The 27,930-nt window shown below is 39.3% G+C and overlaps 1 protein-coding gene across 20 annotated transcripts in view; it reads right to left on the bottom strand.

The window, feature by feature from the left end:
• Positions 1 to 4,128: 4,128 nt before the first annotated feature.
• The window catches only part of LOC119723424 (dedicator of cytokinesis protein 9-like), a 78,575-nt gene continuing 54,773 nt past the window's right edge, over positions 4,129 to 27,930 (bottom strand). For 7 of the 20 annotated variants that reach the window (XM_038194063.1, XM_038194044.1, XM_038194046.1 and 4 more), the window contains 22 exons: positions 27,741 to 27,806; positions 25,834 to 25,983; positions 23,870 to 24,040; positions 18,269 to 18,610; positions 18,011 to 18,077; positions 17,743 to 17,796; positions 14,963 to 15,069; positions 14,704 to 14,819; positions 13,797 to 13,934; positions 13,612 to 13,668; positions 13,239 to 13,364; positions 12,738 to 12,842; positions 12,372 to 12,587; positions 11,745 to 11,912; positions 11,193 to 11,315; positions 10,820 to 10,933; positions 10,254 to 10,397; positions 9,425 to 9,635; positions 9,108 to 9,298; positions 8,458 to 8,558; positions 7,937 to 8,075; positions 4,129 to 7,250 (listed from right to left, as the gene is read on the bottom strand). In XM_038194063.1, the coding sequence (XP_038049991.1) occupies positions 7,182 to 7,250; positions 7,937 to 8,075; positions 8,458 to 8,558; positions 9,108 to 9,298; positions 9,425 to 9,635; positions 10,254 to 10,397; positions 10,820 to 10,933; positions 11,193 to 11,315; positions 11,745 to 11,912; positions 12,372 to 12,587; positions 12,738 to 12,842; positions 13,239 to 13,364; positions 13,612 to 13,668; positions 13,797 to 13,934; positions 14,704 to 14,819; positions 14,963 to 15,069; positions 17,743 to 17,796; positions 18,011 to 18,077; positions 18,269 to 18,610; positions 23,870 to 24,040; positions 25,834 to 25,983; positions 27,741 to 27,806 (2,975 nt within the window). In that variant the 3' untranslated portion in view covers positions 4,129 to 7,181. The remainder of the gene's footprint in view (positions 7,251 to 7,936; positions 8,076 to 8,457; positions 8,559 to 9,107; positions 9,299 to 9,424; positions 9,636 to 10,253; positions 10,398 to 10,819; positions 10,934 to 11,192; positions 11,316 to 11,744; positions 11,913 to 12,371; positions 12,588 to 12,737; positions 12,843 to 13,238; positions 13,365 to 13,611; positions 13,669 to 13,796; positions 13,935 to 14,703; positions 14,820 to 14,962; positions 15,070 to 17,742; positions 17,797 to 18,010; positions 18,078 to 18,268; positions 18,611 to 23,869; positions 24,041 to 25,833; positions 25,984 to 27,740; positions 27,807 to 27,930) is intronic. The other 13 variants (XM_038194051.1, XM_038194054.1, XM_038194056.1 and 10 more) reach the window with 10 other exon arrangements.

Raw genomic sequence — 27,930 nt, 5'->3', positions numbered from 1 at the left:
AAGAATGGATTTTTTCCCCGCATAATTCAGTAGACCTTCAGTGGGTACTATAATGCAAAGTGCGATGTTGTACATGTGTAAGAATTTGTAATTTATGAATATTTATGACCTCGATAGACTCTATGGATAAAATGACCTGATATTATGTGGTTGAAATATGTATGTACATTTTAGAGAAGACAAAAAAATGATTATAAATTTTCTATCAAATAATACAGTGCCAATAATGTTATTTTCCTATGTGACAGAGATGTCAAAAAGTGTCCTATTATTAAGTGACAATTTTTTACATACTTACTGTGCAGTATGTATGCAACAATTAATCAGGACCCAGTTTTGTAGCATTGTTTAACAGTTAGCAGAAAAGTTGTGCTTACTATACCAGAAACTCATGCTGCTGCTTAAGCACTATTTCATGGTGTGGATGGGCTAACGGCTGCGCGCGCATGGAGATTGCTATATAACATTACTGATTTAAGCAACTGTTTTAACCGGGGTTAAGCATGCTTTCGCTGTGCTTATTGCTTACGCCCTCTATGAAATAGATGGAGACTCATTAAGCACAAAATCGGCCGTTAAGCAGCGCTATTAAATTGGGTCTATGTGCTTCTCTCATTGAGCTTCTAAGCATGGAACTTGGCTATTAGCACAGACAATTTTTTAGAATAGGTTACCGGCCAGACAGTCATGCAAGGCACATATCTTGTCACTGGTTCTCCGCTGATTCATGCTTAGCAAAATTGTCTGTTTAGGAGCTCAATGAGCTTGGGCCCAGGTTCCTAAAGGAAACAAAATCATATGGAGAAAACGAGCATAGTCTAATAACAGTAGACTTGTCCTAGTCTGTTGCAGTCAGAGAACCATAGTTTTGTCATGATCATGATGATTGTAGATGAGGGGAGAGACTAAGCTATTGAAAAATGCAAACACCGGAAGAACATACACGCACAGTCATAGTATTACATTCAAAGTATTGCTTATTAGTAGCATTTATTAACAGGTTACATGATCAATAATCAATAATCAATTTTTATAGATACATGTACAATTCACCTTCATTTGATTTCACAGTTTTGTAATGACCCGGACATCTTAAATGTTGTCTTTTATATTTAACTTCAAAAAAATACAAAGTAATCATTGTGTACATTACACAACCTAGTATATATTTTTATTCTAAAAGGTTTTGTTAAATTTTACTGTACAGGTATAAAGTATGGTAAATATAGGCCTCAATGAGAGTTTAAAAATATCTAACAATTTTCTATTTTGTGGATGCTTGAATTCACTTTGAGAGTAAGATTCCTCTAAACTTTTGTTTTTTCTCTGGTTGACTGACATATTTATCGTTGAAATCCATAGTACCATTTTCATAATTCTCAAAGCACATCAGTTGATATAAGGCCAAAAAAAAAATATTCGGTCTCTGGTCAGACCAAAGTTGCGGAATTGACGCGGCCACGCGGCTGTTTTTTTTTTTTTTTCTAGCTTGGATTGTACAGACAAGGTGGGGTACTATTTTGCTTTTTTGGTGTCCTCATGTACATTGGTGTCCTCCATAATTTGCCTTGGTGCTTTCGATCATTTGCCTTGGTGCAATTTCCCATTCCTTGGTGCTCTTTGGTAAAAAAAAAATTGAGGTGTGGAAATAGAGGGCGCTGTTGGAGCTACCGCGGAAGATCGACGCGCATGATTAAAATCGACGCGCGCGCTGACCAGAGACCGACTTATTTTTTTTTTTGGCCTAAACGTTGCGTAAAACTTTTTTAGTTGTGTTACTACAGGGCCCAATTTCATGGCACTGCTTTAACAGTTAACAGAAAATTGTGCTTACTGCAGCAGATAATTGCGCTAACCTTAAAATCATGGCGTGGATCTGCTAACGGTTGCACGCGCATGGAGATTTCTATTGTTACATACGTCACTAATTTAAGAAACTTTTTCCTCCAGGATTAAGTGTGTTTTTGCTGTGCTAACTGCTGCTTACAGTCTCAATGAAATAGACGGTTAGCAGAAAATTGTGTGCTTAGCAGCGCTATGAAATTGGGCCCAGGTGTGTACACGTGTTACTTTTTGGTCTAAGAGGACTACTTTTGGCAAAATGTGCAATTTTTAAAACACTCATTTGTAGGCTTTTGTTTAACACACACACACACAATACAAATGAATGGCTGCATTTCAGGGAAAAAACCTAAACCAACTTCCTGTTGATAGACTACATGTAAACAGCCTGAATTTGGCTAGGATTGCCTACAAACAACTGAAAAGTTTGTTTTTGAAGGGGAATTGACCTGTAAATGCAACTACCATGTCACAGACGCATTGTCCATCACCCAAAAAAAGCATTTGTTTAGGCCAAAAAAAAAAAGTCTCCGGTTTCTGGTATGGAGCTTGCCCAAAAAGTGGTGCGGCGACGCGGCTTTTTTTTTTTTTTTTTTTCTCCCTGATTTTTTTTATTGCAAATGGTGCCCGACTAAACTTAGTGCAAATATATGGGAGTCCAGAGAGGCCACATAAAGCTTATTCTCAACCATAACCCAATCTAAAAACACGTTAAAATTGTGCAGCAGCAGGATTCCAGTCAAACCAGTGAGTTTGGCGGTTTTGAGACATCATCTTTCATTGAAAAAAAAAAATGTTTTCATTTTGCCGACGCGCATGGCTACGGCGACGCGCGCGCATACCAGAAACCGGAGACTTTTTTTTTTTGGCCTTATGAAAAGCTGTAGTTTCTGTTTATTATTTGCTGAAACAATGTCGTGTATGACTTAACGAGGGCATTTCAAAGAAACAGTATTTTTTTATGGGCCCAAAATATAGCCCCTTGATGTATTATTGTTAAACTTGGCAGCCATCTTTGTCATGTACCATAAATACAAGAAAAAAAGATGTTTGGGAATTTATTCATGACATTATAGGTACCAGACTATTTCGAGTAAGAATTTTGAAACTTTGTAAAACCAACATTGCTGTGGATTTAATAGTGTTACATATCATCCGTCTGGCACCTGGACTCACAGGGAATACATTTCCTTTCCACAGAAAATCCCTCCGTGAAATTATCAATGTACACCTGCGTAAACCTGTTTTAATATAAATACTCAAGTCATAATTTGTACAATTCACTAATTTACATTTCGTTGTGATCAAGCATTACTGGCTGCTCAAACAGTGTTTCTGTACATCAACTTAAAATTATGATTGTGTATAAAAACTTGAACTGAAAAAAAATCTACATTTTATAAAGCAAACTGTATTGGCTTTTGATAATGAAAAGTGTGAGGAATAATTACATTGTACTATCTATTAAGCCACAGATGTTCTACGATTTTGATCCAAATAAACATATTTATTTCTACGCAGCAAATTCCAGTACTTCTGTTTTTGCAATTTTTGTCTTTTGTCAGATACACATAATTATTAGAAATGTAAACTAGCCCTGGAAAAAAAACACTCAAAAATGTCATTTACCTCATAGTTTACAACTTTACAGCTTTAAAAAAAAAACCTTTTTAGTTTTGAAAGCCAATCAAATATATTGCTTGCAAAGAAAGACACAATTTTATCTAGTTCCAAAAAAAAAGTACATAACTTAAAACCCACCAATAAATGAGATACTGAAACCACCAACTTAAAAATATTCCATCCTTTCCACCTCCAGTAAATTGGGCAGTGGCTTTGCCTGGCCTAGCCTGAACCAAAGGGTCCCCCAGTCAACTCTGAAAATCTTCAGAGGAGAGAAAATTCCCTCAAGGGGGTAGCTCAATCCTCCAAGATATCTACCCTCCAAGCCTTGGATTTCTCAAAGTCTGTTTCAACTCAGAATTGCGCAATACTAAGGTTTAAATATAACGTCCGAGAACATTTTTTCAAGAAAGAGCCACGGCTCAGAGGGATGGGTGTAGGATTCCCAACCTGGAGGTCCCTGGTTCAACCCCTACCCTGGGCTACTATTTTTTAAAATTTTTATAAATTTTAACCGACTGGAGGTAAAAAATTTCCTGGGCCCCGCCGGGGCTGGAACCCAGGACCCGGCGGTCCCAGATCCCAGCCCTAGACCGCTAGGCCACCGGTTCTCGTTGAAAAAATAAACTCGGACGTTATATTTAAACCTTAGATTGATATTGCGCAATAAAAAAAAAACCAGGGCAACCCTTCACCTCTATAACATTAATTTGAATAAATGAATATTCATTAAGATGACATTTCAAATCAAGGCTGGATAAAAATACAAGGTTTATTATAGCGCAAGTTTACACACAAAATAAATTTACAAAATAATAAAATACCTTCCTCTACGGTCAAATTGGAAAATTACAAATTTGCAGTTTTTTTAGAAAAGCTTCGACCTTAAAATCAGCTTTAAAAATGTGTGGAAAACCCAGAATTATACATTTTGGCACTACTAAATTGATACGGTCAATTACAAACACTGTTCTAACATATGGTTTGCAAATATCTTGATATCACCTTTTTTACCTCCTAGGGAAAATAAATTGACTTCTGTACGCATTTGTTCCCTTCTCTTTCACCCAATACTCCAGGACAAGCCTAAGTTCAAATGTCAAGTTTTAAAGTCAAAAATGAATAATAATGAGCTATATTACATTTCTACAGACAATAAACCATTCTGTGTGAAAGCTGTAAATAGCTGTTACTTGAATTTTTTTGGGGTGTGGAAAAATCACGTACCTGAAGTTCAAGAATTCAGCCCACTCTTCATCTAGGTAACTCTAAAGCACCAATTGCCAAACTGTTTGCATACACAACCATAAAATGTACATTCCATCTATGCAGAAACCTCAACCCCTACCCTGGGGAAAACAAAATAGATCTCTCTAATAGGACGCCATCTTTGTAGGAAAATTATAACTGCATGTTCAACGCCATCAGGTGTGCGCGTGTGCGCAGCGTGCAAAATGTTCTTAACACACCCGCGTGTTGCTCAAAATTTCTTTGAAGTACGGCGCAGCTGATGTGTGTGTCACAAAAATTTAATGCCCAAAATGCAGGAAGTGACATCACTTGAGAGAGACCTATACTGAACCCTCATCATACCTTACCATATTTTAAACCAAAAAGCATAACAATCTTAGAAACCTCGCCAAAAAATTAACACATATGAAAAATATACCAAATCACCCAAAAGGAAGGATATAAGACCAAATCATAAATTTAAAATTAGCAAAGTAATCACTCAACAGGAAACTCAAAATATATAAACAATCTTAAAACAAAGGAAATATAAAACACAAGGTTGCGTAAAAGTATATGCATTGGTTATGGTAATCATATTACAACTTTCTTTCTTCTTTTTTTTTTGACTAGGAAAGACATTTTCATCAAGATATTTTTTGGCAGAGATATGCATTGGTACACACAGAGACAGCCAGGAGTAAATTTTAAATTCAATTTTTGATGTCTTTTGCATTTTTGCATTATCCATTGCCATACAAGGTTAAATGTTAAACCAAGTTTAACAAAAGAGATCAGTTGCTTATTGACATGCGGCTGCTTGAAGTATACATTTTAAGGTGCATCGTTGGTGGATTTCTGAAACTTGCATCATCATCATGAAGATTTTATAAGGATTACTTTTGCATTTTAGTCTCGTGCACTTTTTCTGCCTTGCATATAAAGAAAATTAAAACAGTGTGCAGGTTGTTTTTGATCATTAAGTTCAAAGAGATAACTTATCGGCAATATTAAGTACTGGATTTCCGTTCAGATATTTTAAATTTAAAATCTGTCATCTAAGGCTTCACAGATTCAAAGCCTTTTCTAATTGTTTGCATTTTTCTACTGTACTAGCTTTGCTCCATTTTAAGACATCTATTATCTACTTGCATCATTAAACTCCAATATTACAAAATATCATTCAGCTTAAAATGTTACACATCATAAAAAAAATATTTACAGTAAATTAGTAACGTTCTACCACTTTACCAATATGGTAGGTAAGCCTTTCTTGAAAAGCTTTTGTTTAGATTTTAAAAGATCTTGGTATATTTGTCGAGAATGACTTAAAATTTGCACACTGTGCTTTGAACAAAGGTGATAACCGATATAATTATAAAATGTTGACAATATATTTTGTCCAGTCTTCAATCCAGCTAAACTTTAGGAGTAAATGGGACGTACTAACATGAAACGCTACACTGAGATGATCACACAATTTGGCACGTTGAGCATAGAACAGGACTACAAATCAGAAATATTTCAAAGTCGGATGTGAATTGGATGCAATGGGGCCATTTATAGCGGTGGGTTGCATCTTAAAAAATACTTTCAATGTTATCTCTAGATCTTAAAATCTCATTTATTTTCACAGTTTATTTTACATTACAATTGCCCCAGATACTCGATAGTACATGAAAACCTAAGTATTCTAACATGAAACCTAAGTATTCTAACATGTATTCCATTTAGTTGTTAGTTTTTATTTTATTTTCTACAACGCAGAGGATAATTTTTGCATGAAATTTTAACTTCTTGGTCAAAGAGGATTCGCATGAGATCAAACCAAACATTTTGAGTTAATTTTGTGGACACCAACTTTTTTGTTTGTAACAGCATAATCCCCAAAGCCACACAAATTATTTCCATGGAAACTGGCATCAGCAAAGGACATCTTGTTTATGAATCTTTAAAGCAAGGGTTATCAGATAGAGTCTAGATTACAAATAAACTACTATTTTGTACTGGGCATACACAAATCTGCACTTAAAATATTATATATGACTATTCTCATGTACAAAACGTTAACTAATTTAATTATTTATGCATATTTTTATGATAAAAACCAAGGAAGCCACTGCAAACATACATCATTTTTCTTAAATTAGGCAAGGTTGTCATTTTTAAATATTTCACGGTATGAAAAATAAAAATGGAAATTTATGCTAACTTTGTAACAATTTGATCATAAACTTACCACTTACACTTTACTACAAAGAATAAGCGATCTTCACCATCTTTAGAAAATATTACCAGTTAACTTATCACACAAATATAAATAATCACTGGTTCCCGTTAGATGATCCCACACGATTCGCATAGCGGATTACCAGCTTGCAAATCAAGGTCAAAGGTCAACTGAGGTCACTGGCACTAGTAGTTTGCGTAGAGAATCTAGGAGCTATTGGTTGAGCACTGTGCATAGTGAATGAGTGGTCCCGGGCTCACATCCCGCTGATGGCGTTGAAGAAATGACCCGACACCCTCCTGCCTGGAGCTTCCTGCTCCTTCATCTGTGAGCAAATGAAAAATAACGTCAAGAAAACATCTAGAATGGCAAGGTAAAAGAGACACAGGGTGAGAATGCTATAAAGAGCGAGAATGCTATAATAGACCCCTCTCAAAGGACGCCATCTCCGTAGGAAAACTACAGCTGCGTATTCAACGCCTCAGGTGCGTGTGCGCGCAGTGTGAAAAATGTTCTAAACACGCGCACGTGTTGCTCAAAGTTTCTTCGAAATACGGCGGAGGTGATGCGTGTCACAAGAATTTTACGCGCACGATACCGATGCACTTGGTAATCTGTACGAAGTGACTTATTTGAGAGAGACCTATACGTGCACTTGAGTGTTCGGCCAAGCAGATTTAAGAGACAAAAGAAGGTATAGCAACCAATGAAATTTAAGTAGCAGGGAGGTTTAACATTCACTCATAGCTGTAAGTTGGCTAACCAGTCTAGTTCAAAGACAAACTGTGCATCATGGGAAATGAACGAATGCTTCAAAGGAAGTCACCGTTTCCCAAACCACGACCTCATCTTCAGCTCCGGCTTCATCTCTGGCACCAGACTCCTTTAATGTTTATGCCAATTATAGATAACGGACTACACTGAGACAGAATCCCTAAGTCAGAGGCCTCTCAGCTGCAGCCTAGAGACGAAGCTTGAGACAGAGCCGGGTTTGGTAAATGTTACTGTTACCTGATCTTGTAGTAACTCTGCCAGCATGGCGGCCATTGCTCTGTACTTCTGCACCATGTCATCGTGGTACTCATGCTGGTCCTCTTTGATCAAGCGAGCGTTGATGCTCAACGCTTTGCCACACACTTCCACAAATTCCCTGTTATGAAAGCAAGGAAGATCTCCCTTAGTTCATTGATTGAGATTTTTTGGAGGGCCTACAGGATTGAGTATGGTAGAGCCCAACCGCTATTACTCCGCACGGGCTTGGTGTATCTTGAAACTTATAGTCCTAAGTTCTTGAAGTGTGCCATTGGGTTCTTGAACAGTGAAGGATTTGGAGGACCAGGGAAAAGTTTTCACGAAAAACAACTCAGGGTTAATACCTCTGATTAAAAGCCAATATTGATTCCTTCACCTTTCTGAATCACTTTGATAATGCATAATTTAGTTGAATTTTCTTTTAGTTGAGCACTGTGGATATATTGACCAAAATTGAAAGGAATCATCACACATTTTCAAGCAATTTTTTTTTTACTGACCTGAAAAGTTTCTTGAGCTCCCAGACATCTTGGGGGTCCCATTTCTCCTCCTTGCCCTTGCCAAGAAATGCCAAGGCATAGGCTTGCGGTCCAGCATTCACCTGAGGAACCAAAAAAAAGAGAGAGGCTTCGTCGTAATATTGTACTCAGCCTTTTGCCGTGTCCAAATAGCTTTGGTACAGCTGGCAAGTTTCCTCTACAAGTGCCTGAATCAACTTCCAACAGACAACTGTTTTACTGCCAGCCATGGCCAAGTATTTCGGACATGTCCTTTACAAAATGTCATTTAGGGTACGAGTCAGATGGCGTGGCAGAAAAACCAAGGAATTTTCAGGTCTAAAATGTATTTTTTTTATTACATTTTTATCATAAAATGGGATTTTGCATCGGGTGATATAAATCAAATTAGGTCTTGCCCTTCACCGACGTTTAAACACTGTATACTCAGTGTGTTACCTCCCGAGTGAAAGATGGAAAAAAATCACTCGGGTGGGACTCGAACCCACGACCTCCTGCTTTCTAGTGCAGTGTCTTACCACTCGACCACCGAGCTAACGGGATCGGTTGGCTGGTTCGAATATTACATTTTTGTTCGTGCTGACCACTTTTTTTTTAAAGCAGACATGAAACAGACGCTGATGAATACCAACCTGTGTGCTGACGCATCCCTGTAGCAGAAGCTGCAACCGTTTCATGTCTATCTGTTCTGTTTCGATGACGTCGTTGAGTTCTTGTACCTTGGCCTTGACCTCATCGATGGCCACCTGGATGGGATTCAGCTTCTTGTGGAACTGGTAGACCACTTGGATTCGCTTCTTGACGTAAGGGAATGCGTGAGATGCTGAGAAAAGAAGGGAAGAGAAAGGAAAGACGTTAAACAAGACCGCCAAAACTTATTCTCTCTAATTATTTTTAATATTCCGCATAATCTAGTTCAACATAACTCTTGAATGCGAGTTTATATTACTTGTCAGCATCGTCTTCAGTTTGCATTGTTCCTCCACCGTGCCCCGCGCCTTCCCTCCTTCCGTGAATGGCGTCTCATAGAGGAAGCGTCGGATGTTGTTGTTGCGTTCATAGCTAGTCTGTCTGTCCTGCAGCTCGTGATCGTCAAAGTACGGCTTGACGAACGTCAGCTGGATGTAGGCAATCTTTTGATCTAGGTCGTCTGGATTCACCTATGATGAAAAAAATGCATCATTGATGACAAGGGCTCTGAAACAATCTCTGAAGCAATTAGAACTGGGAATAGCTCGTGATTGCCAACTGAAAAATCCAGGAAACCTGGCATGCACTGTAGACCACTCATCTATGTACCCTTTTATAGTTAACGGACGCAAACAAGTGTGCAGTGCCATGGCCTCGTGATCTGGAGCATTGAATTCGTGGTCTGTGGGTAATTCTGCAGGTTGTGGGTTCGAGTCCAGCCTGGGGTTATGGTGCATGTGCCCTTGGGCAAGGCGGTTTGTCACTCATTGCTTCTCTCCACCCAGGAGTAAATGGGAACCTGTGAGGGCAGAGATGGTTCTTGTGATTGATTTTAGCTGCTTTGCGCCGAAATGGCAGCAATGAGCTGTATATTCCCCAGGGAGCTGAGACGGTATGTTGAATGTTTCAATGGCCGAACAAGCAGGGTACTAATGATGTAGCGCCTTGAGCACCACTACATGATGGATACGTGTGCTTCACAAATATACATTATGAGTAACGGGGCTTGCATTCCCCAAACTCATTTTTATTTTGTACCGCTGGAAGACTGGTTAACATGCACCCATCACAAGTAATGACCAACCAACCTTGGAGGAATCCCTGATGAGTTTGACGTTCCCCTTGCCAAACTTCTCAGTGTACAGGCCTATGAGTCTCTCACAGATGGAGGCCAGCGTGGTGATCTTGGGCTCCTTGTAGATGAACTCCTTGCCGTCATCCTCCTCAAAATGCTAACATCACAGGGAGACAAAGAGAAACAAATATTTGAACTAAATTTGACAAATGGCTCATTCTTTTAAATTTAGTGCCACATTTTTCCTGTCCCTGTTTCCTTGGTACTTTGCAATTTACCATCCAAAAAATCAGTAAGAATGACTTCAAACAATGTTGTTTATTTGTTGGGTAGGTAGTCTGCTAGTCATCATCACTCTTGGAGGACGACTGCATTAAGGAGTGCATCAGAATTATAAAACCGTGGATGTCGGATGTAACAGGGACTGGACAATATGTGGACCCTAAATTCACAGAATGACCCACATGCAGATAAATTACCACTTGACTAATCAGGTCAGCTGGCTGGTCCGAGTCAGACATTACATACATGTAGGTAATATAATTAGTGATTGAGACTCTGCAACTGTTCCTTTCCTACCTGTCCAAAGAAAGCCACTCGGAAGTACTGGCCCAGCAGTCTCCGGCCCGAGCTGGTGACTTTCATGACGGACTTGTAGGCTTCACAGAGCTTACCATACGCCATGGCAAGACGCTACAGGGAACCAGACACAAGAAAATAGAATCAGGCGAGCCGTTGTTGTCATTCATGACACAGCTGGCAAATTTCGTGGAGCCACTAAGCAGATAATATTCAAATTCACAAAATTCAGAAAGCCGAACGTTTCTATCCTACCAGAATCTTTCTCCAAAGAAATAGAACTTGTAAATATTTACCACAAAATTAGGCATGCGAGGAAAGTGTTTTAAAGGAGGGGGGGGGGGCTATGCCAAGTTTATCCGACGAGACTTACATGATAATCCCTCTGTTTCTCGTAGAATGGAATGATGAGTTTGTAGAGCGCCCCCATTGACTCGTAGCGCTCAGCTTTCTGCAGCGCCTCCGCGCATCTCTCCAGCTGATGAAGTAGTGTTTGCTGGATGAGGCAAATAATCCAAACAACAGTATAAGTGGTCAAATAAGGATTAGAATGATCAGAAATGGGGAATTAATCTGTTCAGATTCTGGTGATGTGGGAAAGGGTTTACATATGTTTCTTGACAATACTCCTAATCCACTTAATTCCTTCGAGTACAAAATTAATAGCTTGAATATCTTAATAGCATGGACTAAAACTATGCTGGAAATTAAGCTGAATTATCAACTCAGCTGACGTATTGGGGCCTCACATTATAAGATAGAGATCACATTTTGTCACATATTCAATTCCTCTGTTGCAATTAATCTTGCTGCTGTTTGCAACTTTGTAAGTGGATAACTGTGGAATGGGATTAAGATTAAGAGATTAGAAAGTAAGGGTTGAGAAAGAGGTCCATCTGAGGATTATTCAGATGTCTTGTCTTACCTCTGAGTACTGTACGTCTTCTAGTCCCGTATCGTCCTTCATGCCTCTCTCTTCACTCTCAATGTTGGGGGAGACGTCCTTGAATGCTTGGCAGCCAGCTGGGTAGATCCCTTTCCTCTTCAGGTATTCAGCAATCAGCGCCGCTATGTGGATGTTACAGTGAGCAGCCTGGGTTGGAATAACAAAACTGAGGCGTTATCAACTGCATGCAGTGCAATCAGGTAGGCCTGGGGAATCCAAGACTTTTTTTGTTCTTAGAACAAAGAAAGCGTGAATTGTGGGTCACTGGTTCAACAAGATACTTCAATTTGCGACGGATCAACACACCTTGGAAATTCCTAGTTTTTTAGTAAAATCCATATACATATATTTCGTGATAACCTTGTGGAGATGTATTCATCTATAGAAATTGCCCTGTGGAGACGTATACAATCTTTTGTTCCCTATTATGCACATGTCTCCACAGGGTACCGTGTACCAGATCATGCTTCTGCAGGCTCGCATGTGCAAAATACATTTGCGAATCCTCCTAAATGATGTGAAAGTGTTATGGTATCAGATCAGCAATCAATGTAGGATGTCAGTGGCAGTAGTGAGTGTTGACCGAAGTCAACATTGCCTCTTTACCTCGGAGTAGTTACTGTGATTGATGTGAATGACGGCCATGCTTTCCAGCCAGGTCCGTCGCAGCTCCGGCGTGCTGGCGTAGCTCTTAGCCAAGCTATCCTGCAGGTCCACCAGCATCTCCGGATCCTTCTCGTGCTCCTTCATCTGCGCCGTGGCCATCAGGACGGTGCGGATCTTCTTGGTCAGGTCTTTGACGTGGGACGGAAACTGGGTTTGCTGGTTTGGAGAGAAAAATTGAGAGAACTCGTGGACAGTCCTGAATCCTCAAATTTTTAATTTGTTTTCTTCATATACCAAAGTAATCAGTGTAAATTTGCCCAAGGTCCCAAGTATCTTTGACGTAGGAAGACAAGTTTGTTGACTTACAGACATGTTCTTGTCACTGACTGCATAGTTGTTGATCATCGCCAGGGATTCCTGGAACCGTACACTGTTGGCATCACCGATCAGCTTGGAGACCGAGATCACAACCTGTGAGTTCAAAGGTCAAAGGTAAACCAGGTTTTACATTCCATACAAAACTATTATCTCATATATCCTAAGTTTTTTTCTTTTAAGTTTTAAAAAAAATTTTTGGAGGGGGCTGTAGATTTTTCTGAATCCTCAAAAATCCACCTCTATGCAGGAACCCAATGCAACTTTGGAAGGAAACACATGCTTGATCAAATTTAAAGTCAATAAGATATTTTAAAATTTCTTAAACAAAATTTATAACATATTTTTTTTTTCATTTTTTGAATGTTTATACAACAAAGCAAAACTTAAGCCTGGGAACAACATTGACATCTCACGAGGCAGAGAGATACATTGACCTATTGACCTCAACATTTGACCCATAGTGACCCCTGATCTTTAACCTATACCCACCTGCAGATGCACCCTGACAAAGTCCTTCCTGCTTGTGAATTCATAGTTCTCCTTCATGATCAGGTACAGCAGGGCGCAGGCCTCGCTCCGTAGTGATGGAAGCTTGGAGTTCAGACACTTGAGAGTCTGTCAAGGAAACATCGCAAAAGATGAAAACAAAATATAGATGACAAAAAAAGGAAAAAATAAAACGATTCTCAATGGTTTTGTAATTCAGGCACTTTAGAAGGATCAAAAGCACATCACGAGTCAGGTCACACGTCTGGTCACACGTCTGGTCACACGTCTGGTCACATGTCTGGTGACAAGTTCATTTACAAGAAGCAGAGATGAACATTGACAATAAGGAATGCAATTTCATTGAAATACTCACTGAAAGACAGAGATCACCGCAGAGCTGTGCACTTCCCTTGAAGAGGGCCACCGGGAACTGAAAGAAAATCAACCAAATTATCAGTCACAATTTTTAAAAGGTGGAGCGGCAAAACGTTTCATCACTCTTCCATCCTCTTAATAATTAAAAGACATAGCCTAAAAAAAATGGCTTTCAGGTCTTACCTTGTGGACAAAGGATCGCAGCGAAGCAAAGACGTGTTTGGACAGGGATTCTGACTGACCAATCTTGATGAAGGACAGGAAGATGTCCATGACCTTACGCATGAGGGGATTATCACCATCGTCCATGTCCAGGTTGGGCTGGCACAAAAACAAACAAGTCACAGTTCAGTTTCAGGAATTTACAAGAGCTGTCTTGCATGAAGATGCAATAATTTCAGACGCTGTACTATGAAACTGGGTTTGTCATTGGTCCATAAGATATCCGGGACACCCAATCCCACTTCTGCAACCGATATAAGCCTTGACTTTCCAGAGCTGCTCTCACCTTGAAGGTGTTAAATACTACTTAAGCAATAACAAAAGTTTCTGATGAAAACTCCACGATATAAAATCTTTTCTACAAATGCTGTATTATGAAAGCTGGGTTTGTCATGGGTCCATAAGATATCCGCGACACCCAATCCCACTTCTGCAACCGATTTCAGCCTTGACTTCTTGACTTTCCAGAGCTGCTCTCACCTTGAAGGTGTTAAATACTATTTAAGTAATAACAACAGTTTCTGATGAAAACTCCATGATATAAAATCTTTTCCACAAATGCTGTACTATGAAAGCTGGGTTTGTCATGGGTCCATAAGATATTCAGGACACCCAATCCCACTTCTGCAACCGATTTCAGCCTTGACTTCTTGACTTTCCAGAACTGCTCTCACCTTGAAGGTGTTCAATACTATTTAAGCAATAACAACAGTTTCTGATGAAAACTCCTTGATATAAAATCATTTCCACAAATACTGTACTATGAAAGCTGGGTTTGTCACGGGTCCATAAGATATCCGGGACACCCAATCCCGCTTCTGCAACCAATTTAAGCCTTGACTTCTTGACTTTCCAGAGCTGCTCTCACCTTGAAGTGTGTGCAGTAGGTGCCCAGGACATCCAAGACGATCAAGCTCACCTCGGCAGACAGGTTGGATTCTTGGAGCACCCGTGGTGCACTTTCAGCCTCTGCCATAGCGGTAACTAAAGTAAAAATAATACAACATTTAAAATGACCTCAAAGTTCCCCAATTACACAAACAGTCCAGAAGTAGAAACTTCTTTGAATGTAACAAAAAGTCCCTAAGCTTAAAGTCTACGGTACATGTTTCCATAGCTCTACTCACGGACTGGTAGTTCTCCATGCAGAGATCTTGTCTGCATTGCTCTGGCTTTCGCAGCTGGAAGCGTCTTGCTCTTTTCTTCTATGTGACTGGTCGGTTTTTCACGCAATCTTAATGAAACAGTGGACAAAGTGTGTCAGAAATTCATGTGCAGACGTTTCTCTTTATTTCTTTCAGGGGGTGGGAGGTTTGCTCTACTCTGATAACGCGCTGAGCAGCTTAGCTTAATTCCCAAATCCCACTGTGCTAACAGTTCTTAGCATACGCGGTGAGCTTAGCTCTTTTTTGGGGCAGCACATACTGAAAAGCAGCATTACAAAGTTGGCCGGAGATATCCGTTTCTCATTCACACTACATGCACCCTAAATAGCATGCCCATGAATCACTTCAAAAATAGTGGGATTCAAAGCCTTAAGATGGGGAAAACCACCAGGAAACAATCGAATGTCACAGGTCATATTGCAGGACATACATGTAGTTAATATCAAACATGCTCATTCAGGCGCCTAGCCACGGTTTTGTTTGCCCGTTGCAAAATAGAATTAAACCCATTTTCACTGTTCCGATTTTGCTTCTATCAGCGTCCCGATTTTACTTTTAAAATCTCCATTCCGTTGCTATTTGCTACTCTGCACCCCCTCTCCCCTCCCCCCCCCCCCCCCCCTGGCTACGCCACTGTGCTCAGTCAAATATTTGTTCAATAATTTTCATGTCCATTTTCCTCTCAGGTACATTCTGTTGAATCATAATTTTGATAAAATGCACTTCGAAATTTCAAACAGAAGATCAATATGCTGCACAGGGCTTATTTTGCAAGCAATTTCTGCAGCAGACCTTTGCTTCTAAGAGTAAAAGTCCCGACTTGAAAGGTGCTTCAACTTGCTCTACGCATCAACTACACTTTTCTTTTATGTTTTTTGAAAGACAGCAACAGAAAGATACTTGACTTAAATACAAAATCTCTGAAGAATTTTCACAGGTATTTTGTTGAAAAGACATTCTTGCAGGAAACTACACAAACAATCAGGAAATCTTTACAGAAATGCACAGACATAAAGAACAGCACACTGCCAAACTCCACCTCATAAAAGAACACAAGAGTTATTTCTAGGCAAGTACAGGATCACATTCAAACATGCAGGTTCTGCTGAACATTTACACAAGGCATACAAACATCTTCACATACATGTACATACAAGTAAGCAATTTAACCAGCCAACAGGTACTATCCTTTCAATCTCAGTTTATACTGTCCACTGCGTTTGTTTCAATAAGTATTTTTACAAATAGGACGTTGCTCCTTTCTCTGTGGGCAAAGGAGATGCCTTAAACCTCCTTTATAATATACGTAAATCAGTGAAAAGATGAAGAGATATATAATGAAGAGATATAACAGAACTCAGTTCCTCCTATCCCAGTCTATATTCATTGACGCCAGTGATTTTCAGTTTTAAAATTGCTACCAACGTCATGCATTACCCACCCCACGCAAGTTAACCAAGAAACTTCAAGCACTACATTCGTTGTTGGCCTAACTACCTCCCGATAGGCACATACAATTTTCCCCCAGTTTGTTAGCTTTCAAAAGGTTGTCTATGGATGCAAGCCATGCATGTTTCATTAGTACCGCACATATACACACATTAACGCAGGCCAGACACACAATTCAAGCTCAGATCAGAATCGTTCGCTTACCATGGAGTCATAGGATTGGTCATTGATAGGACATAGAGAAACAAAATTCATAAAAAAGTGAAACGATTAGAATAGAGCTTCAACTTGTTACAAACACAAAACCAGGCAAGGCTACAAAACAAGGGAAACAAAAAATATAGAAAAGAAAGAAACAGGGAAACAGTTTGACAGATAAACAAGAAAAGACGCGATGCAGCAACACAACAGTCAAAACAAACAAACAAACAAACAAACAAACATAATACACTCATCCGAGGCACATAATTAAACAGTAACGCACTTGAGGCAAAACTCAAATAGCTTTACTAACATAACAAAAAAAAACAAATTTTAAAGCAAACTGGTTCCAAACAGCACCTCAGAAGTAACAAAAACACTAGACAAACCTCCATTTATTCTTGAAAATCACACATAACATCTCTGAGAAACCACTGAACATGTTTCCTTCATTGTGAGACACAGCTACTTAGCTTAGGGGTCCAGAGATGCATTGGGGAATAGATACGCAGCTACTAAAGAGGAACATGCTTTTGGGCCTTCTGAAGGTTTGAAGACAATTTTTGCTTGCTTCATGCAATTCGATGGCGTTAACGTGCACTGGGGCCCAGTTTTGAAGATGAAAGTTCGGACAAACCCAAGTTCACGCTTCGATCAGGGTGCAATTTTGCATTCAAAAATTGCAAAAAAATTTAAAAATTTAAAAATTATAACAATCTGTGTAAATTTATATCAGGCTCTCTATCCTTACTTTCCCCACATGATCTAAGAATACTTTTGCAGGAAAATGGAATCCGAGGCCATTTTTGAAACCTTGGTTTTATCTCTGGCTCTGACACCATCTCTGGATTGAGAATCATGTAGAAGCCTTCGCTACTCAAATACTATGTCGATACTGTGAACATAGGGTCAGATGATGCTGAAGTAAAAATCGCCTTGCATTGCATATTAAACCAGGGTTCCCCAAGTCACTCAAAGTCAAGAGAGTCAAATCACGAAGTTGAGGACTGCGGCCAAAGCAGGGACAAAACCGAGGTTTGAAAACCTCAGAATAATGGGGGACGGGGGAGACATGGACATAAAACACATACCTGGAAGCTATAATGTGCTTCTTGCCCTTGTACTGGAAATGAAACAGGCACATTCTACAGGGGAAAAAAAATAACAATTACAGTTTCATCATCTCTTGTAACAATGCAAAATTTACATTGAGAACTATGTACAATCCCTTCAGCTTTGTCAATAAAATGCACTTACAGTAATCAAGATGTACCGATATTGAAGTATTTATCATTCAGACAAATTTAGTTTTCAATTATCATTTTAGTTATTATTTTTGACAGGTCTTTTGAGACTTACTCTAAGACATCAAAGAGCTTGATCTGGTCGTCCTCACCAGATTTACTCCACCAGCCCAGCAGCACCTCTGCAAGAAAAATCATAAAGCAACCAAAATTATAAAACTCAACCCGTAGAGCATTCAATAAAAAGTGAATGACGTTTTTACACCCATACCAACTGCAGCTGAGGGGGTTGCACTCATGCAAAATGGGGGGTTTACTCATAAACCCAAAAAATCAGCAATAACAACACAGTAACCAGTGCTGTAGTTCCTACCTTCATTGACATTCTTGACAATGTACAGCAGGCATATCAGCAGATCCTTAATCTCATGGTCCAACAGCTTGTCGTACATGATGGTCGACTTGCTCCGTTGGTGGCCCTTCACGGAAGCCGACGCCGCGGTGGCGGTACTCCCCGTAATCGTAGACTGGGAATCGCTCTTCTCCGACGAGTCTGAAAGCAGAGAGGTGTGTGTGGATGAGGGCGCAATTCCCGACGAACCGCCATTGACCACAGACACAAACGGAACGCCACTACCACTACTGCTAAGCGAGCCACTAGAGCCAGTCCGGTCTAAATGCTCCAGTGGGCGAGGGTCGGATATAATGGGTGTACCTAGTTTTTGGATGGGGTAGGGAGGAGGGGAGGGAATGGAAGTGAAGATGAGAAAAAAGCAGGTGCAATGGTCACATAACAATGATGCAATGGTTGATAAACATACATGCGACAATTAAACAATGCTTACAATGATGTACATGGATAACAATTTGGAGTAACATTTATGGCTGATGAGTAAAACCACAATGGAATGTTGATGAGAAAGACTTCAAATTAATACACTTGTTAAAAAAACGTTCATCTTTTCGTATCATGAAGCAGCCATCTTGGCTTATTGAGACAACAGGCCATGACTGATCTAATTCAGGCATTTTGGCTAAGGCTAAGGCTTTGTGCAATGGATTTGATGCTGTGACTATCCATAGCCATAAATAAAAACAATTGCCTGATTAAGACCACACAGACACGCACTTGTGTCTTTCGCATCTATTTGGAAAGAGAATGTGCCAAAAGTTGCCAGGCTATGTCAACATTTCTCATGTTTATTTTATTTTTTTGGATGTCAATTGTTGAGTATAATTTCTGACTTTCCTTCCATGTTTGAAGTATAGATCAATATTTACATGCATTTTGTGAAATCTAAATGATAAAATTTATTACATACAACACCACAAGAAAATCCTGTTTTAGTAAATACATGTAAATGATTTTAACATAAATAGATTTAGCTGATCGTCATTAGCTGGGTTAAAATTTAAAAATGCATCATTTCATGTCAACCATAAAACCAAAACAACAAAAAATCAAAGCAATACATGTCAGGATGCCAATGCAAACAGAAAGCTGAAACAAAAAGAAAAACAATAACACGTCCAGAAGCATTCGGCATTCTGTCCACGCAAACAAAAGGCACTCAAATTATTTCAAATTAATTCAAAAGTTGAAACTCTTGATGCACATTTCATGCTTCTGGTCAACATACATACTATCACTCTTTAACAAGTTTAGGTAACTGCTAAGTATGTACATGTTCCACACACAATGTGGATGAACTGGGGGGGGGGGTGGTGAGGGGGGTCAAGGGGTGTCAAAGGGGGACATCCATTTTGGACTGGACCCTATTTCGTTAGGCTACAAAGCAGACAAAATGCTTACGAAATTAACATGCAAAGCAGAACTAGTTGAGAACCAGACAAGAGTAATGTACATCCCGTAACACTTAGAACATTGGTAACTACCTGTACTGATGCATACATGAATCTATGAATATACAACACAATTGTGTCACAAGGAAAACATAATAAGCAGATTTGGTCTTTTTGCTTTTTGGCTACACTATGAAGCTTTGTGTTAGATACAATATCAACAGTAAACATACTACTACAGATTCTCACTAGTAACAACAGTTAGCAGACATTAAAACAAACTTACAACAATGCAATTAGACATAAACAAAAATCTGCTTTAATATTTTGCCTCTATCTAAAAATCTATCTGTTTGCCCTTGTTAACAGAATTGTTTTCTTGATTTGTATCAGACACAGATGACACTGAAAATCAATGCATAACGTCAGAAATACATTACTAATTTCAGAGGATTTGGTTGTCCGGATATCGCATGCTTAAACACAATAGGTACAGTTCAGATGTCAGTGTTACATAACCAAAGTTTATAAAAGAGGAGCGAACGGGACTATAAATGACAGGTTTGGAATAGGCCGTTTGTCAGCTTTGAGAAAGTCAACAAATATTAAGATGAGAAGAAAAGAGGGAACAGGTTTTCTTTAAAACAAAATGACAAATGATTGTATGAATTGCTTAGTGACAGATGGAAACAATGCAATGACTATTTGCAGAGGGAGGGGTAGCAGAGAGTAGAACAGCACCAGATTTTCTACACTCGTAAAGCTTTGATTCCAATGGAGGGCTTGTCGGTGGACAAGGAGAACATGGAAAGAGGGAAAGCATGATAAAATGTACAGAAGAGCTCAGAATATTTTTCTTGAGAACAGTAATCTATCAAGACACTTCCACAAGTTCACAACAACAGAGGGCAATATTTTACACCAAAAGTTAATATAACCGAGGAGTGAAGCCAGAAGATTTTCAGCATTTTCCTATTTTTCTTGTCAATTTCCTGACTCCCTTAAGAACATTTTGGAGTTTGCTGTCTTTGGCAAGCAAAGGCAAAGACATCAAACAAATTCATACTTCTGCAAATTTTTCTTCATAATTTCTTAAATCTTTCTTCTAATTTCTAAAATTACCCAACACAGTTTCCAGTAACTGTAATGGCTTATTCCTCATTTTCACACCTTTTATTGGCTACACTCCTATAAAAAGAGTGGTTTCCAAAGTCGGACAGCACAAATACACATAAGGAAGCACAAGGTTGCCAGACTAAATCACTGGAGGAAACAATCCCAACACAAACAAACCTCTACTGGGCGTGACCATGAGAGTCGGTGACGACATGGTGGTGGTAAAAGTCACCCTCCCCGCGGATATGGTTGGGGACGGGGGCGGCTTGGACAGGGAGATCTTGCGGAATCGTTGGGTTGAGGGCGCTTTGAGCGCGTCTAGGATAGGTGAGTCGCGGCCGGAACTGGTCGGGGTGGGAGGTTGGGAGACACACGAGATGGGTGGGGAGGAACTACGATCAAGATTTTCTGGTTTTTCTTTGTGGGGGGGGGATGTGTTTTAGTTTTTAAAGGGGTGGTGATCGGACGGGCAGGGGAGAGGCAAGATGAGGAATCCAGTGGGCAGAGCAGCATGAAAATGGAGAAAGAGAGATGAGCGTAAGATTTTGCTGCGTAGACTAAATGATGTAAAGCAATCCATGATGGCTGGTATCGTCTGCACGTGCCTGCGATGGTTTCATGAAAAGCGTTATAGAATGGTGAATTTAATGATAGATTACCATGGTTACAGAATGGAAGGAAAGAGAGCTGTAAGAAAGATGTTAAAAGCTTATTTCGTGAAGCTAACTTGACATAATATGAATGAAGAGTTGGTTAATAGTAAATATAATGAGAAACCAATATAGACAGAAACAATTCATGGAGAGTTGAACAAAATTAACACAAAAATTGATTACAAATGAAAAATAAAACAAAGGGTAACAACCTGCGAACAATGAGATTGAAACGTAGGTTATAAATGAGTCATGAGTTGTGTCATGATATGGAACTGGGAACTCTCGTGACTGACAACTCGTCAAAATTTAAGAGGATTATGCAAACTTGGACATTGGATCCGAAGCACTTGACTTCACAAAATGCCTTGCTGGTGACTAGCAGTGGAAATACAGCCCGAAACTTCCCTGAGAAGCATGGTACAAATGTCATATTCTGTTCAATGAAAGGCCACCGCCACCAAACTTCCGAGTAAACTCACACATCAGAAGACTCCTGCCGCACACGTTTTAACAGACAAATCTCCAATGGACATCAATGGGCATGAATCAAATCAGAATGGTAACAAGACAACATGCATGAACAAGAGAAGTTGGAGGTTGCCTGAAATGACAAAAGCAAGTGTCGAACCACAGCCCCTGTGGCATGTCGTGAAAACTCTCTCCAGCATGTCGGAGGTAGAACCATTAAACACGAACATGGTGAATGGAACAACACGAGTAGCATTCGAACCAGGAATCTGAAATTCATGAACGCTCTGGCTGGCATGTTGTCATGACTGCCGGTGACAAGAATGCGTGGCAAAGTAGGGAAACGAACCACGACCACTGTGACAAGACATCAACCAAAGCAGGAATGCGTGTTTGGCGAACAATCCAACAGGCTTCAGACAAAGCATGGAGTGTCCGAATGACATTGGTGTGGACTTCAGTTTGACATGAAATCAGCTCAAATTGGAAGCAAACCTGTCAGTTTTGAAAGCAGACGATTAAAAGCCATCACTTGCGACTCGTAGTCCCTCTTCCGTTTTCCTGCGTAAGAACATTTTTGAAGTTTACTCCTTGAGAAGACTTTAAGACATGAAATCACTACAACGGAGGGGACCCCTACAACTGTTACAGCAGCCTTCAGTTTATCAATAGCAAAACTATGAACCCAACAGCAATTTACTTAAGGTATTCTTTCCTAATGTGGGTCCTACAAAAAGGAAAGATCAAGCCATTTCCAAATAATTAAGCATGACCGACCAGGTGACCAAGCCTTTTGCGCTCATTTGATATTCCAAAAAACAAGGGCAGTTCATGACTTGTGTCTTTCATGGCAATGCAAATGAAAATTGAAGTCCCATTGAGGATCTGATGATTAACAACTTAGGAAAACGGAAAATGGCAATCGCTAAGTGGTTTGCAATATGCAAATTAATGCTGAATTGGCGGGAAAATTTGCTCTTTTATTTCTTGTCCTATTTGGTTTTTTAATTATATGATTTGAAATGCCAAATTAGGATTGCTGCTTACGCTTGAATCTTGTCAGCAGTATATGTAATCACTTTAACCTACCCGTGACCTTACTTTGAGATATTCGTGAAAAATACCGTCGTTTAATGAATTGATCAGCTTTATCATCGGTTTGACCTGTTTTTGAAGACAATAATCCACCGAGAAATGGTTTGAAATGAACAGAATTGGTTTTAAAAATATGGTGACACAGAAAAATATATCCAAAGAAAGGATCAAAAAGTGTGCCACCTCCACAATTTCCAAATAAAAGTGATACTCGCGGATCTAATTGAGTAACAAACTAGGCCTAGAAGAATTTGTATAGCAGTGCACATGAGATTCCACATGGGTTAAGTATGACTGAGCCCTTTCTGTTGTTAGAGACCTCCACAAGTGAATTTAAGATTTGGGTTTTATTTCCTTCAACCTGAAGCATGGTTAGTACAAGATCCACAAGTCAAAACACCAGAGTGAGCTTTCCAAACTAACATCTCCGTGTCCAATATTCAAAAGATGTTAAACACCATCTGACCAACACGATTATCTCGTGACCTGATTCAAGAAGAAAGAAAACCAGATGAACTTGGGCGCAAGTTTCCACACCTTGATGGACAATGTGCGAGATCTGCATGATACACTCTCCAGTCAACAAAGTTAGTACATCACAAAGAGTTTTTGCAGTTAATACAGCCACACATTATGATTGACTATTTTTTTCTTCTAGTGACACATGATTTGACAGTTTCAGACAAATGTATGCAGTAGCCCTTCTACACCTTGTTAATTCTTACAGAGTTTTAGAGTGAGCAACTACAGCCAGGTATATGTGCCTCCAAAATGACCTTGTTTCCCAGGTGCGAGTGGATTTATCCACTGCGGAGGAAAAATGTCAGGAAACCAACCTTCTGGGGTTGAAGAGACCAAGCCGTGGTCCCCCTTGCCTACCATGCTAAGGGGGTGCTGCTTGCGAAACCGACGCGGGCTCGCGTCTCCTGGTGAGGAGGTGGGCGGGGTCAGGTGGGTTTGGGAGGAGGAGAGACCGGGTAAGGTAAGATGAAGGCTACGGAGGGTGTCTAGAGAACAGAAAACACGGGGGTGAGAGAAACATGCAAGGGGTCAACAACAAAAAGAAAAAAAGTAAAAGACAAAAAAGAAAAACAGAACGTAAAATAATAAAGACAAGATGCTTGGAGAAATCAATTAATCAAATAAAACAAAAGATTAGTAAAACTGGGAAACATATAAAAATTAGCATGCTGTAGAATAAAACAAGAAGAATGTTGTTAACTGGTAGTGGTAGGAAAACCATTTTGGGACCATTCTGGGATGTTATCATGCAGTTGAGGATGGACTGATGATCAACCTAAAATTCAAAGAACAATGCCATGCATGGAGATCAGCTACAAAGCCATGTTACTCAAATGAATTTGTAATTTTCATCGAATGATATATCCCAAACTGGCAACAACTGATATTGACCATCCCTTTTAATGACAATACAGATTCAACAGGTGAATAAAATATCAGAAACAACTCAATCTGCACTGAAATTCAGTCTGAATAAGGATCCTTTCATAACAACAAAAACACAGCCACGTAATTGTTCAATTTAGACTAGTTTGATTTTTTGACGGTCTTTATTTTTCCCCAGAATAAAAAGAGCAAATGCGAATGTGTTAATATTACTTTACCAGCCTGTCAAAACAAATCTTAGTTAATAATCATGCGGGGAGTCTGTGCAGGGTAGACATGCATTCACTGGAGGCAAGCAGCTTCAGATGTCTAGAAATAAAAACAAATCAATGAAGTCAAAAATGAGGGGCAAAATTTGTCATTAGAATTTGGGTTTCATGCTAGCCAGGGAGACACATGAAGGGAGATGGTATTTTTGCATGCAAGGGTAAAGCTTGGGGTCTGTCCAACGCCATGTAGGCCCAATGAGATAATTCACGACTGACTTTGTCATTACTTGAATAACCCAGTCAGCCTGTGGTGAAACAAGAAGGGATCAAATATCTATGTGCCTACCCTGTCTGTTAATTACAAAGACTGTGAAATTACATGCATTTTGTCCAGCAATCATGGTTGAACAAATGCTGTAAAAACTGATGCATTAAAATGATGTAGGCACTCCTGATGACCAAACTGCGGAGCTCAGTTTAATACCAAGAGTTTGTCGAAATAAGGGAATAGTTACGGAACAGAAAAACCAGGGCAGGAGACTCTTACAGCAAGGACCAACCTAAGGAATACTATCTAAAAGTCCAATAACATAAACACTTCTCACAAAGAGACAAATTTCCTATCCCTAACCACCTTAACTTCACAAGTAAATACATTTTTACTTCTTATTCAGGCACGTAAATAAACAACTTTGTGACTGAATTAAATTTATGCATGGGGGTTACTGATTCTTTTGTAAACTGAGTTAGCTGCATTCGCATCACACAAATAAATCCTTTATGATTAAAACAAAAACTGTTACAATTATATAGCTTGGGTTAAAAATTGTTTTTGATCATACATGCTTTCTATTAGGATTAATAGCATGTCAAAGAAAACTCCTATTGTGATTTTTACAAATTACAGATTTGTCCTGTTACGCTGGTACAAACCCTTATATCACTAAATAAAGGTTTTCTGAATATCTAAAATACTTCCTACTTCAACAATCTTCCTACATAATCCGAATTGCAACATTATTTGAAATAGCACTAAAGTCAATGCTAACTAATACGGCAGTATTATTTCAATCTTGAGCTACAGGAAATGAATCTATTGTTATGCAAATCAAAATGAGATTGTTTTATTAGGCAGCATGGGCTTGTTTGTTGGTGAGTCAATGTCTCCAATGATGACGACCAACCTGGCATGCCCATCCAGGACAGACGATTGGCTCGCGTGCTGCTGCGGTCGGAGCGTGTACTGCTGCGATCCGATCTGCCGGACCCGCCCCGATCCGACCGGCTGACCTCATTGATGGACTTTGTGGACGCGGATGAAATCTCGGACAAACCTGTGTGTGTGTTTATGACCAGGTCATACATTATTCATGACCTGTGGTGTAATTATTCACGATTAAGTCATATATTCATGACCTGCTCATACATAATTTATGAGCAATTCTTATTAACTCAGAGCTGTGAATATGAGATGCATGTCATTAACACACCCTTGTCATACATATTCATGACCACTAATTCATTATTCATGACTAGTCCATTACTGCTGAACCGCTGCTGAAATTGTCCATCCGTTGGCACCTGTTGGCACCTGCTGAGGTGCAGTAATGGTCTTCCTAGAGCCTAAGAAAAGGATTACATTAAACAAGTCTTGCTTATTGGTACCTTCACCTGCAAAAAAATTAACTGAAGTTCAAGTTATCGTGAAATGCAAATCAACTGCTATACACTACAGATCCCATTCTGAAAAAAAGGTTCAACATTTTGTTTTCATTCAAACAACCTTACAAAGCAATAAAATACAACTAAGCAATACATTGAGAAATACATGTTCTTCAAGAGTGCAAGAATGACAGAAAGAGAGAAATGTACAGCTGGAAAAACAGAAATAGAAAAAGAGAGAAAAGTCGAACACCACTTTATACCATCATGAATATACCATCACATTTACAATTACAGAAGAAAGTGCTATGCCTCTGCAAAAAAAGAAAAAAAAAAAAAAGACACAATTTACAGTGTGCTCTTATCCACTTTGTGGAACATTCAGGAGCCATTCAGTATACTAACATAGCTGTATCTGTGCAATGTGTGATGTGCAGAGAACAGCTAAGCATTATCTGTGTTCGACGAACATTCATTCAGTAACAATAGTCTAGACATTCAGCATACATGTATGTACATGTTTTTGTGCATAAGCAAAAAGAAGTGGGCTCTCTCTGTGTGAATAAGTCTAGTCTGTGAATCTAATTTCTCATTCAATGATAAAATGTGCATTTTTTGGAGTGCTAGTAAGGGTAGCAAGTGACAATGGTCTGAAGAGGCAAGACCGATACTTCAAGCCGTCAGGTAATAGCTAAAAGTCTTGATTCTGAAGCAATTATTAGCTTCTCCATCTTCCGGTAACTGATTTCTTTATCTGCTGTTATTAATTTCTTTATCTGATGTGACCCCCCCAAAAAAAAATTTGTAATGAAATTCTCCGACCTATTTTTTGCATTTCTAACATCCCTGACGTGGTGCCGGACAAATTGGCTACCATAAAGGGATGTGACAGCAAAGGACCAATGGAAAACCAATGCTATACAGGGTGACCTGGAATAATGATTTTTGTTTTCTTAAAAAGAATTGTATTTACAAGAACGGTAATTGAACAGTGGTGGACAGCTGAATTTTGTGATCTTTTGATTAAAATAGACATAACTTGGGAACAGAGTACCAGTATGCAAATTACCTGCAATTTTCACAGTTACTAGTCAATTACATGTACTTTCTCAGTATGTCATGTTCATGAAATGGAGCAAGCCATATATTTTTTACAACATTTTTTCGATTTCGGTTACTTTCTTTTTGACTCGCACTGTATAGAATTTAATGTGTTTTTTTTAAATCTTGTCATACACTTAGCAAATCAAGTCATTACAGTGACAATTGGCGTCAAAACGTCTCTTTACAATATACTACAAATGTCCACAAGTAAAAAGTGATTGCTCAACGACACACATATTGTGCACTCTACAAGAATGAAAAGCTGAAACGAGCAAAAAATGGTGAGCGACTGAAGAAAAATGACAGAGAAATATTGTTAACCAACCTCCCGCGCTCATCCGTCGGTTTTGCTGATTGGTTAAGCCCGGAATCGACGTGGAATGCCGCACTCCTGTTCAAGGGGGTGGAATAGTGGTTCAGAAGTTTATGATTGTGAGGTGACAATATTAGTGCGATAAAAATGTTTACAAAGAAATGATAATCATTAAAGAATTTGTACGATATTTGTTTTTGTA

The sequence above is a fragment of the Patiria miniata genome, unplaced genomic scaffold (genome assembly GCF_015706575.1).
Source record: "Patiria miniata isolate m_02_andy unplaced genomic scaffold, ASM1570657v1 HiC_scaffold_17, whole genome shotgun sequence".
NCBI classification, from domain to species: Eukaryota; Metazoa; Echinodermata; class Asteroidea; order Valvatida; family Asterinidae; genus Patiria; species Patiria miniata.
This window is presented reverse-complemented; position numbering and strand designations above follow the sequence as displayed.